The 13,544-nt window shown below is 44.3% G+C and overlaps 1 protein-coding gene across 1 annotated transcript; it reads left to right on the top strand.

The window, feature by feature from the left end:
* Positions 1-7,815: 7,815 nt before the first annotated feature.
* LOC129817221 (ADP-ribosylation factor 6) lies at positions 7,816-10,826 on the top strand. Its single transcript, XM_055872251.1, has 2 exons — positions 7,816-8,108; positions 8,281-10,826. The coding sequence occupies exon 2, from the start codon at positions 9,062-9,064 to the stop codon at positions 9,587-9,589; it is 528 nt and encodes a 175-aa protein (XP_055728226.1). The 5' UTR covers positions 7,816-8,108; positions 8,281-9,061; the 3' UTR covers positions 9,590-10,826.
* The last annotated feature ends 2,718 nt before the right edge of the window (positions 10,827-13,544 follow it).

Genomic DNA, 13,544 nt, shown 5'->3' with positions numbered 1-13,544 from the left:
GTTGTCACCAACTGAAAATAAGCAAACTATTTTTTGCAACCAGGAAATGGTGGAATGATTTCTGCATAGCTCATCTTTTCATTCTGACTAATTTGAGGAAGTGTTACTAGCTATGTTGTTGCTACAGTGTCTCAAGAGGGACAAATAGTAATATTGCTGCTTTTTTCCCCTCATTCTTCAAGCGAAGGTCTTTTTAAGGGAGTATGCAAGTTCGCTTCTCCTAACCAAGTTCTGGTAGAAGCAAACTGAGCCTTGTAACTATGTACACTGAGAATCAGGAAGCAAGTTCAGGGAGTCAGTGATTTATCAATAAGCGAAACGTAATATAAACCACGAACAACGCACAGACATGAAACCAAAACAATGACGACTGGGGAAGGAACCAAAGAGTGACATATATATATATACACTGCTCAAAAAAATAAAGGGAACACTTAAACAACACAATGTAACTCCAAGTCAATCATACTTCTGTGAAATCAAACTGTCCACTTAGGAAGCAACACTGATTGACAATAAATTTCACATGCTGTTGTGCAAATGGAATAGACAAAAGGTGGAAATTATAGGCAATTAGCAAGACACCCCCAATAAAGGACTGATTCTGCAGGTGGTGACCACAGACCACTTCTCAGTTCCTATGCTTCCTGGCTGATGTTTTGGTCACTTTTGAATGCTGGCGGTGCTCTGACTCTAGTGGTAGCATGAGACAGAGTCTACAACCCACACAAGTGGCTCAGGTAGTGCAGCTCATCCAGGATGGCACATCAATGCGAGCTGTGGCAAGAAGGTTTGCTGTGTCTGTCAGCGTAGTGTCCAGAGCATGGAGGCGCTACCAGGAGACAGGCCAGTACATCAGGAGACGTGGAGGAGGCCGTAGGAGGGCAAAAACCCAGCAGCAGGACCGCTACCTCCGCCTTTGTGCAAGGTGGAGCACTGCCTGAGTCCTGCAAAATGACCTCCAGCAGGCCAGAAATGTGCATGTGTCTGCTCAAACGGTCAGGTTGTAGACTCCGTCTCATGCTACCACTAGAGTCAGAGCACCGCCAGCATTCAAAAGTGACCAAAACATCAGCCAGGAAGCATGGGAACTGAGAAGTGGTCTGTGGTCACCACCTGCAGAATCAGTCCTTTATTGGGGGTGTCTTGCTAATTGCCTATAATTTCCACCCTTTGTCTATTCCATTTGCACAACAGCATGTGAAATTTATTGTCAATCAGTGTTGCTTCCTAAGTGGACAGTTTGATTTCACAGAAGTGTGATTGACTTGGAGTTACATTGTGTTGTTTAAGTGTTCCCTTTATTTTTTGAGCAGTGTATATATATATAGCACGTAATCAAGGAGGTGATGGAGTCCAGGTGAGTGTCATTATGCGCGTAACCATGGTGTGCGGTGTGAGCCATAACGAGCAGCCTGGTGACCTAGAGGCCGGAGAAGGAGCACACGTGACAAACCTAGTCAAATTGACTTGTTGTAGATTAAAGGCTGTGTGTGCTGACAAATTACTTTTTGCGGTTAAATTCCCATGTACCGAATAAAATAAAAAATACATGTGTTTCCATCGCCTTTAACTCTACTGATGGTTTTCTCACAAAATGTAGTATTGGCACGTGCGCTCTAGCCAACAGCTCTCAGAAATAGTGCTGGTGAGAATATTATGTATAAAAGAGTAATATTTTAATGCTACCAGAATAAGACCGTCAATATTTATTGGAAAGGAGCATAAAGCTCATCACCTTGCACTTTCACCAACCTGTGAAGTTCATGTCAAGTGTGCTCCCTCTCCGGCCTCTAGGTCACCAGGCAGCACCTCATGACACTCACCTGGACTCCATCACCTCCTTGATTATCTTCCCTATATCTGTCACTCCCCTTGGTTCTTTCCTCAGGTGTTATTGACTCTGTTTCATGTCAGTGTGTTTGTGGTTCTTGTTTTGTGTACCGGTTATTTACTAACCATTCACTCCCTGTACTTGCTTCCTGACTCTGTACATCGTTACAGTTCATCATAACTTATTTCACCTGTAGCCTAAAACTGCATGGTTTCCCGAGTCATAGGAGGAGAAACACACACCATATAAATATACAGTACCAGTTGTTACGTTCCCCAGTTTCTGTGTTGTGGGTTTGTATGTGTGTGTATTTCAGAAAATGGCTTCCTGGATTCCTAAAGCAGCTGATTGGTCGGCCCCCATCGCTGATTGGAGCTCTGAACCCTCCCTCTCGTCAGGGATACAGCTGTCTCTTCAATTACTAACTCCTTCTCCAGCTTGATAAAAGCCAGTGTTCCTTTATCATGAAAGAGAGCTTCTTTTTATGTCTTGTGTTGGTTGTTGTGGCGGCGGTCAGTAAAAGTTTCTTTATATTTTTTTGTAGCCACTCCTTCAGAGGTATGTGTATGCGAATAGGACTTAGTGTTTTTGGTTAATGAAATGTTTCACTTAAAGTTTTGGTAATCATTGTTTCATTTGTTCCCGGGGGGGGGGAGGCACCTTGGGGAGTGTTTAGGTAAGAGGCCTGCGGGCATACGTAACACGTAGTATTTAATCTGTCTATGCACACTAGATAAGACCTGGGTGGACCACCCCCTGAACTTTGGTTAGCGCACCAAGTGGTGCTAAAGGTTGGGTAAGAAGTGGGAAGGCAGGTAAGGTAGGAGAGGGGATGGTAACTTTTCATTTCTTTGCTTTGGTTCTATCCAGCCCCATTTCCCCACTTTACTGTGTTTAGGAATAATACATTCCCTGTAAATGGTATTTTTCTCTGCTTGTGTCATCCTTCCCTGCACCTATCACATACTTTTTTCACTCCACGGGGAGTTGAGATGTGGCGGGGTGTTGAGTTCCCTCCAAGACGCCTACGTAACAGTCAAAAGTTTGGACATACCTACTCATTCAAGGGTTTAATATATTTTTACGAATCAAAATATATTTGAGATTCTTCAAAGTAGCCACGCTTTGCGTTGATGACAGCTCTGCACACTCTTGGCATTCTCTCAACCAGCTTCATCTGGAATGCTTTTCCAACAGTCTTGAAGTACTTCCTACATATGCTGAGCACTTGTTGGCTGCTTTTCCTTCACTCTGCTGTCCAACTCATCCCAAACCATCTCAATTGTTCACCTGACTTAGAATTCCTCACAATCAAATGTCGACCGCATTATCTACCAAGGGAATTCTCTTCGATTATAATCACAGCTGTATATAATTCCCCCCAAGCAGACACATCGATGGCCCTGAACGAACTTTATCTGACTATGTAAACTGGAAACCACACATCCTGAGGCTGCATTTCATTGTAGCTGGGGATTTTAACAAGGCTAATCTGAAAACAAGACTCTCTAAATTCTATCAGCATATCGATTGTGCTACCAGGGCTGGTAAAACCCTGGATCATTGTTATTCTAACTTCCGCGAAGCATATAAGGCCCTCCCCCGCCCTCCTTTCGGAAAAGCTGACCACGACTCCATTTTGTTGCTTCAAGCCTACAGACAGAAACTAAAACAAGAAGCTCCCGCACTCAGGTCTGTTCAACGCTGGTCCGACCAATCTGATTCCACGCTTCAAGACTGCTTCGATCACGTGGATTGAGATATGTCCCGCATTGCGTCCAACAACAACATTGACGAATACGCTGATTCGGTGAGCGAGTTCATTAGAAAGTGCATCGGTGACGTTATACCCTCAGCAACGATTAAAACATTCCCAAACCAGAAACCGTGGATTGATGGCAGCATTCGCGCGAAACTGAAAGCGCGAACCACTGCTTTTAACCAGGGCAAGGTGACCGGAAACATGACCGAATACAAACAGTGTAGCTATTCCCTCCAAGGCAATCAAACAAGCTAAGTGCCAGTATAGAGACAAAGTAGAGTCGCAATTCAACAGCTCAGACACAAGAGGTATGTGGCAGGGTCTACAGTCAATCACGGATTACAAAAAGAAAACCAGCCCCGTCGCGGACCAGGATGTCTTGCTCCCAGACAGGCTAAATAACTTTTTTGCTCGCTTTGAGGACAATACAGTGCCACTGACACGGCCCGCTACCAAAACCTGCGGGCTCTCCTTACTGCAGCCGAGGTGAGTAAAACATTTAAACGTGTTAACCCTCGCAGGGCTGCAGGCCCAGATGGCATTCCCAGCCGTGTCCTCAGAGCATGCGCAGACCAGCTGGCTGGTGTGTTTACGGACATATTCAATCAATCCTTATCACAGTCTGCTGTTCCCACATGGTTCAAGAGGGCCACCATTGTTCCTGTTCCCAAGAAACCTAAGGTAACTGAGCTAAACAACTACCGCCCCGTAGCACTCACTTCCGTCATCATGAAGTGCTTTGAGAGACTAGTCAAGGACCATATCACCTCCACCCTACCTGACACCCTAGACCCACTCCAATTTGCTTACCGACCCAATAGGTCCACAGACGACGCATTCGCAACGACACTGCACACTGCCCTAACCCATCTGGACAAGAGGAATACCTATGTGAGAACTGTTCATCGACTACAGCTCAGTATTTAACACCATAGTACCCTCCAAACTCGTCATCAAGCTCGAGACCCTGGGTCTCGACCCCGCCCTGTGCAACTGGGTACTGGACTTCCTGACGGGCCACCCCCCAGGTGGTGAGGGTAGGTAACATCTCCACCCCGCTGATCCTCAACACTGGGGCCCCACAAGGGTGCGTTCTGAGCCCTCTCCTGTACTCCCTGTTCACCCACAACTGCGTGGCCATGCACGCCTCCAACTCAATCATCAAGTTTGCAGACGACACTACAGTGGTAGGCTTGATTACCAACAACGACGAGACGGCCTACAGGGAGGAGGTGAGGGCCCTCGGAGTGGTGTGTCAGGAAAATAACCTCACACTCAACGTCAACAAAACAAAGGAGATGATTGTGGACTTCAGGAAACAGCAGAGGGAGCACCCCCCTATCCACATTGACGGGACAGTAGTGGAGAGGGTAGTAAGTTTTAAGTTCCTCGGCGTACACATCACGGACAAACTGAATTGGTCCACCCACACAGACAGCGTTGTGAAGAAGGCGCAAGAAATTCAGCTTGTCACCAAAAGCACTCACAAACTTCTACAGATGCACAATCGAGAGCATCCTGTCGGGCTGTATCGCCGCCTGGTACGGCAACTGCTCCGCCCACAACTGTAAGGCTCTCCAGAGGGTAGTGAGGTCTGCACAACGCATCACCGGGGGCAAACTACCTGCCCTCCAGGACACATTTACATTTACATTTAAGTCATTTAGCAGACGCTCTTATCCAGAGCGACTTACAAATTGGTGCATTCACCTTATGATATCCAGTGGAACAACCACTTTACAATAGTGCATCTAACTCTTTTAAGGGGGGGGGGGGGGTTAGAAGGATTACTTTATCCTATCCTAGGTATTCCTTAAAGAGGTGGGGTTTCAGGTGTCTCCGGAAGGTGGTGATTGACTCCGGTGACCTGGCGTCGTGAGGGAGTTTGTTCCACCATTGGGGTGCCAGAGCAGCGAACAGTTTTGACTGGGCTGAGCGGGAACTGTACTTCCTCAGAGGTAGGGAGGCGAGCAGGCCAGAGGTGGATGAACGCAGTGCCCTTGTTTGGGTGTAGGGCCTGATCAGAGCCTGAAGGTACGGAGGTGCCGTTCCCCTCACAGCTCCGTAGGCAAGCACCATGGTCTTGTAGCGGATGCGAGCTTCAACTGGAAGCCAGTGGAGAGAGCGGAGGAGCGGGGTGACGTGCGAGAACTTGGGAAAGTTGACACCTACACCACCCGATGTCACAGGAAGGCCATAAAGATCATCAAGGACAACAACCACCTGAGCCACTGCCTGTTCACCCCGCTATCATCCAGACGGCGAGGTCAGTACAGGTGCATCAAAGCAGGGACCGAGAGACTGAAAAACAGCTTCTATCTCAAGGCCATCAGACTGTTAAACAGCCACCACTAACATTGAGTGGTTGCTGCCAACATACTGACTCAACTCCAGCCACTTTAATAATGGGAATTTATGGAAATGTATGTAGAAATATATCACTGGCCACTTTAAACAATGCCACTTAATATGATGTTTACATACCCTACATTACTCATCTCATATGTATATACTGTACTGTATATCATCTACTGCATCTTGCCATCTTTATGTAATACATGTATCACTAGCCACTTTAAACTATGCCACTTTATGTTTATATACCCTACATTACTCATCTCATATGTATATACTGTACTCTACCATCTATTGCATCTTGCCTATGCCGTTCTGTACCATCAATTATTCATATAGCTTTATGTACATATTCTTTATCCCTTTACACTTGTGTATAAGGTAGTAGTTGTGGAATTGGTAGGTTAGATTACTCGTTGGTTATTACTGCATTGTCGGAACTAGAAGCACAAGCATTTCGCTACACTCGCAATAACATCTTCTAACCATGTGTGTGTGACAAATAAAATTTGATTTGAATTGGGTTGGGTTGAGGTCAGGTGATTGTGGAGGCCAGGTATTTTGCTTCAGCACTCCATCACTCTCCTTGTTCAATTAGCCCATACACAGCCTGGAGATGTGTTGGGTCATTGTCCTGTTGAAAATCTAATTATAGTCCCACTAAGTGCAAAACAGATGGGATGGCGAATCGTTGCAGAATGCTGTGGTTGCCATGCTGGTTAAGTGTGCCTTGAATTTTAAATAAATCACTGACAGTGAGTTTGACCATGAAGGCCTCATGAGAGCCAGTTTCATCATAGCTCTTAATGGCTCTTGTGAATGCACTTGAAGAAACTTTAAAAGTTAATTAAATTTTCCGAATTGACGGACCATGTCTTTAAAGTAATGATGGATGGTTGTTTCTCTTTGCTTATTTGAGCTGTTCTTGCCATTTTACCACAGAGGGCTATCTTCTGTGTACAACCCCTACCTTGTCACAACACTACTGATTGGCTCAAACTCATTAAGAACTAAAGAAATTCCACAAATTAACTTTTAAAAAGGCACACCTATTAATTGTAACGCATTCCAGGTGACTACCTCATGAAGCTGGTTGAGAGAATGCCAAGTGTGTGCAAAGCTGTCATTAAGGCGAAGGGTGGCTACTTTGCACAATCTCAAATATAAAATATTTTTATTTGTTTAACACTTTTTTGGTTACATGATTCCATATGTGTTACTTCATAGTTTTGATGTCTTCACTACTATATATTTTATTTTACCTATATAGTTGAGAACAAGTTCTCATTTACAACTGCGACCTGGCCAAGATAAAGCAAAGCAGTTCGACACATAACACAGAGTTACACATGGAGTAAAACAAACATACAGTAAATAATACAGTAGAAAAATAAGTCTATATACAATGTTAGCAAATGAGGTGAGATAAGGGACTATTCTACAATGTGGAAAATAATACAAATAAATAAAAACCCTTGAATGAGCAAACTTTTGACTGGTACTGTATATCTCATGACTAAGTTTCTGCCACCATTTCTCGCATCATTAATTTTAACACAAAGATCCTACCATGTCAAACGAACAAATGATCTGTCTGCATTCTGCATGAACAACCAAAACTATCGTTTTCCATCACAGCTGTAGTGATTTTTCGTTGTTGTTGGTGTATGACTTTACTCGCATAAACTGGATGGAAACGTAGTTAGCTGACATTGATTCTCTCAATTTGGGCATGGCAACAAATCTTGCATTACTTGTGTCATTATTTAAACTCAACGTCTAGTGAACAACCATGACGTCATAATGAGGCGCATTATCACGGAACATGACGTAGACAATAGGGAGATCAGATTGGTTTCTAGATCTGTAAACACAGAACCAGATAATCACAACACAAAATTAAACCGTGCTGTTTTCGTAATAATACCCAACAACTGGCGTCCATTTCAACTATCATACGATCGTTTTGCTGTTGAATCTCTCGGTGTGCGCATGCCAAATGGCGTAGTGCATGAGCAATCGAGAGGAAGTGGCGGGTGATCTGGGTCCGCACCTTTTCCGGTAACACAGCACCGCCACCGCTTTGACTGAACGACAGTAGAGAGAGGCAAGAGCGGGGAGAATCAACCTGGGGACCGGGGGTTGCCGCAGTTGTAGGTAAGCTACCTATCACATTTTCCAACGCGACGCCTTTTGTGTAAGCTTTAAAATTATTTTGCGCGCTATTTTCAGGCTGGAACAGTGCACTTTTGACATAAGGGTAGCCGATTAAAGTTGTTCTCTGTCTGTCTGACACCCCTCCCTTTTCTGAATTGCTCTTGTGTTACAGGGAGAGAGAGAGGAAGAGCGTAAAGTCGGATGAATCAATTACCTTTTGAGCATTCTAGACCTGGTTGTCCCCGGCGAAGATACGACTGGGGGTGATCTTATTTGTCTCCGGTACAATGAACTCCCGAATAGAATCGTTATTTTGAATCCGCCGATTGGAATAAGGGCAAGTGGACAGCCGGCAGACAAGGAGGAAGTCGGAACTACTACGGGCTTTTGAGAGGGCCTACTTTCTTAAACGCAACTATTAGGCTATATTTTTGGTATTTCTTTCTACATTATTGAAAACACCAAGGTACGCACCGGGACCTGAAATTTAGATTCGCTAATCGTTTGAATCAAATAGACTGAATTATAGTGTTGTGGATTATGAAAATATTTCCCCACCCTCTCCCGGCACCTAGACGTCAAATTCTCAACCACTTCAATTTCCCTTTGCACACCTCTCATAGTTCCTAGTTATTTTCTGACAGCTGTTAAGGTAACGGAATATTTGTATTTTTCAGTGAATAATTTTCCATTGCTTGCCCGCCATTCTAGACACGAGTATCTGGAACAGTCGTTTGTAACTGCCACCGTCTTTAAAAAAGTATACTTGTGTCAACCTACCACTGATAGACTGTCACGTGGACGTCTGCTGTCAGGCAACCTGCTACCGCAATAGAAACGAAACCTGTAACTTTTTTTTTTTTTTTATAACGATTTCTGCTCTATTGAAATCATAGGGAAGCTATTTAGATTTTTTTTCTAAGGAAGTGGATTGTTCATGCACAGCCTACAATATGGGGAAAATGCTCTCGAAGATCTTTGGCAACAAGGAGATGAGGATATTGATGCTTGGACTTGATGCTGCTGGCAAGACCACCATCCTCTACAAACTAAAGCTGGGCCAGTCCGTCACCACCATTCCCACTGTCGGCTTCAACGTTGAGACGGTAACCTACAAAAACGTGAAGTTCAACGTGTGGGACGTCGGGGGCCAGGACAAGATCCGGCCGCTGTGGAGGCACTACTACACCGGCACCCAGGGCCTCATCTTCGTGGTGGACTGTGCCGACAGGGACCGGATAGACGAGGCCCGCCAGGAGCTCCACCGGATCATCAACGACCGGGAGATGCGCGACGCCATCATCCTGATCTTCGCCAATAAGCAGGACCTGCCCGACGCCATGAAGCCCCACGAGATCCAGGAGAAGCTGGGCCTGACCCGGATCAGGGATAGGAATTGGTACGTTCAGCCATCGTGTGCTACCACCGGTGATGGACTATACGAGGGCCTGACCTGGCTCACCTCCAATTACAAATCTTAATGTTCATCACTTCTATGTTCAGCCTGGACTGTTTAGTTACAACAAGCAAAAAATAAGTGAAATGAACAAGAGATGGAAAAAATTACAAGCTGAGGCAATTAATGAATAATATGACTTCTCAGATGATTAAATGAAAAGTTTGATTATACTTTTTTTCTTTTGATAATGACTTCCCTATAACCCACATTTTCTTTATAAAGAAAAATACTATTGTTTTGGCTGGCTTTTCTTTCATATTTTTTCCCGCTTTGGCTCTGTAATATACTTCGCTCACATTCTTATCACTCAATACTTTGCTTTCAGAAGCTCTGAAAGATGCGTATTCACAAACAAAATCTCTTGTATGATGTTTTGGGGGATAGCAGGGTTCTATAGATACATTAGACAGCCTTTTCATACAGTATTCTCATGTCCCAACTTCCACCCAAAAGATGGGAAATGCCCCTTTGAGGACGTTACCCATTCATATCTGTGCCGGAAACAAAGGGGCAGCATCAGCATATCAGTTCAACTGCCACCATGTTTTTTTTAAGGATTAAGATTGTGTATTACGGACATGTAAGGACCTTACGAAGAAGTACTTTTTTCACTGGTGATTGATTGTATAAAAATAAAAAAAATGAAGAAAATGTTAGTACGTAATTCCTTAAACAGTGATTCCATCCATGATGTCTGCTAGGGAAGTTTTCTAAAAAGACACTATATGGATGCTGGAATATATGGAAACTGACATGGATGGATATTGTTGTATTTGTGTTCTGTTTTCGGATCAGAATCTTTTACCACTGGTCTCGTTTTGCCTCTTCTTCCAAGCGCTTCCATTTGCAGCTCTGGCTGGCTTTTGCGAAGCCCTGAGTTTATAGGTGCACCAACAGACTGACAGCATACTCATAGCTGAGTCTGCACTATAGGTGGGGGGGACTACCCTATCCATGAGAGGATGGGAAGACACATACTATAGGCCCCTTGACAAAGTGCACACTTGACTCTTGACTGACTCTTGGACCCCAGTAAGCGTTTACTTTTCAACCCCCCCCCCCCCACCATACCACTTCAATGGTGCTCTGCTCTCCAGTAACTGGGGCCTTCTGCGCTGCTCATTCACATCAGCTGTACAGCTCGTGTCATGCAGTCAGACAAGACTGTACCTTCTGTTCAGTATAGATAAGAAAATGCTTTGTTTAATTTTTTTGTTCAATTTGCTATGCTGACTAAATAATAAAGATATCCAGATCAACATGGAAGTGGAGCTTTTTCAATATGATGCCTTGTTGACTAACATGTACATGCTTAAACTATTTGAATGTCACAAAAGAGGAAGTAAACTTTGGCTGTTAAAAAAATTGATGTGTGAACTGTGAAGTCTGTTTGGTGTGTTTCCGTTGTGCTCTTTCATGGCGTGAGTCACAGGCTTTGAATAAGTGATGATCTCTGGTTTCGGGTTGTGATTGTCAGGTAGCTTAGACCTTACTTTCAAGGCCTCTATGTATCCCATAGTCCATTAGAATACTGTAGTAGGAGTCTCTGGTGTATTTAACCCAAAGTGCTTTTTGACATTTAGGGCTGTGTAAGCAAATCATGCCCAAGCTGTTTTTTATTTTGTGAATCTGTAAGGGGTTATAGTCAAACTCAAGTTTCTAAAATCAATTTTCACACTTGAAGTTGAAGAAAGTTAGTCCTTAAGTTGGTGTTGGTTTGAACGTAGGAGACTGCTGACAGATTGAACCCCACCACCTTGTCAATTAGCCTCAAATGGCCACAGATTGAGAGACGTTGACTGGATGGCACTGACTGACACTGGTCTACTTGTCTACAGAGATGGTAGATTAAAAAAAATCTGGTTATTTTTTAAAAATGGGTCACTCAAACAAAGCCTTGTCCTCAAGAACAAACAACACTCAGTGTATTCGAGTATGTACGTTAACACTTTCAATTGTATACATTCACAGATTTAAATAATACATAAGGCAAGGGAAAAAGGTTGGTGACATTGGAACATGCCCTTAGTTGCTCAAAGTAAGTTACTGTCATGGCAAATCTGTTGGCAAGTGTAACGTAATGCGTTTGTGTTCACACCAATGAGAACCTGCTTGGCGTCTCGGTTGGAGAGTGATGTCATCCTTCATGCTCATGTGACCCGTAGGGGGTGTCAGCCACACAAAAGGCCCCAGCCAGCTTGGCTGGCAGATCGCCCTGAGTAGACTATGCCCTTAGGTACAGATCTAGGATCAGTTTACCCGCTCCCAAATCCTAACATTAACCATTAGAGTGGGGGAATAAGAAAACCGACATTAGATAAGCTTCTATCGGCAAGTTCATCCCCAAAAAGAGAGGGAGTGTGAATGATTGGTGTGACATCAGCGACTGAAGTCAGAAAATGCTAGAGGGAGACATGCATGTCGGTGTGATCGTCGTTTGAGGTGTGGCACAGTTGTTCCAGAGAGAGCAGTCAGCCAAATGTGAAGCTTCAGTTTTGAGCTTATAGATGAGCGTGTATATGAACGTTCAGTGTGACCTTTATGATAAAGGAAAAAAACAAGGAGCAGTTTAAGGTATTACATATTTGCCATTTAGTATGCAGTTTGTGCAAATGTATTACCACACAATAATCCAGCAGCTAGTGCCCAGCACTTCTGGTTCTCTGTGAGGGAATGCCTTTCTCTGATGAAATGGAGGCATGGCTACGGTGTTGGCTAATGTGTTGTTTGTTCTGCGTCTGTTGGTTTGGAGTTTGACCTGGCTGTCGCTGTGTTGAAATGATCGACTTCCCTGTGACCCGGGCAGGCTGGACGAAGGAGGTGTAGTTAAACTGAAATCCACACCAGGGAGGTCAAATGGAGCTGCCTGCTATCTCCTCAAGACCGCTGCGCCACTCGGGAAGGTTCAAAGGCACTGCATCACAGTGCTAGAGGTGTCACTACAGACCCTCGTTCGATCCCGGGCTTTAGCACAACCGGCCTTGGTCGGGAGTGCCATAGGGCGGCGCACAATTGGCCCAGCGTCGTCCGGGTTAGGGGAGGGTTTGGCCGGGGTAGGCCGTCATTGTAAAATAAGAATTTGTTCTTAACTGAATTGCCTAGTTCAATAAAAGGTCAAATAAAACATGCTTTCACCACTGATGCTTTTACAACCGTCTTTAAAACGCAACTAAATTCTAGAGACAAAAGTAAAACTTCTCCACTCTCGCTGTATGGAACAATGTTTGAATAAGCAGTGTCTCCATTTGCTTGGTATGCAAACTAGAGATCGCAGCACACACAGCGAGGGGAGTTGAACTCTGGCTGTCTCAATCGACTAGTGTGGCTTACGCTCCTTTTTTCCTCTCCGTACCTTCATTTTCATTGGAAATAATCCGAAAACATTGGAGAAGCACCATATTGAATGCTGAGCAGGACATTGCTTTCACCAGGCCATCGCACATCAGCAAAGACAGAGAGGAGATGAGGTGAAGAATGCCATTCTAGACTATGGAGACTCAGCCATGTCGTGTTTAATTAGAGAGGCTCAGAAGCACACGTGTCAGAGGCCTCCCTACAGCTGTCACTGCACTCTGTGGCAGATCTAAAATAAATAGACAATAGCTAACAGTTAGTGCTATCTGGGATTCTTGGGACGTCCATACCCTAAACCCTAACCTTAACCCCTAGACTTAACCATTTTACATTTCAACTTCAAATGGGGTAACATCAGTGTTGGGACATCCCAAGGCTCCCGGATAGCACCGACTAATAGCGAACATCCTCTGCTGTCATTCTCACCTGTGGCCACATGTTAAACTCAACCGTTTGTGTTCTGCTGCGTTCATTATGGCTTTTGAACTTTAAGACTTAGACCTTCATGATAAAGACCTCTTTGTGAAGTTAGTTACATACCTGCCACATTTACACATTGAAGCTATATTCCCTGCTTTTCAGGTTCTACATTTTTTTTACAGCAAGATTAGGGGAACTACTAT

Source organism: Salvelinus fontinalis, chromosome 20 (genome assembly GCF_029448725.1).
Source record: "Salvelinus fontinalis isolate EN_2023a chromosome 20, ASM2944872v1, whole genome shotgun sequence".
NCBI lineage: Eukaryota > Metazoa > Chordata > Actinopteri > Salmoniformes > Salmonidae > Salvelinus > Salvelinus fontinalis.
Note: the sequence above shows the minus strand (reverse complement) of the source record. Positions and strands in the feature narration are given on the sequence as shown.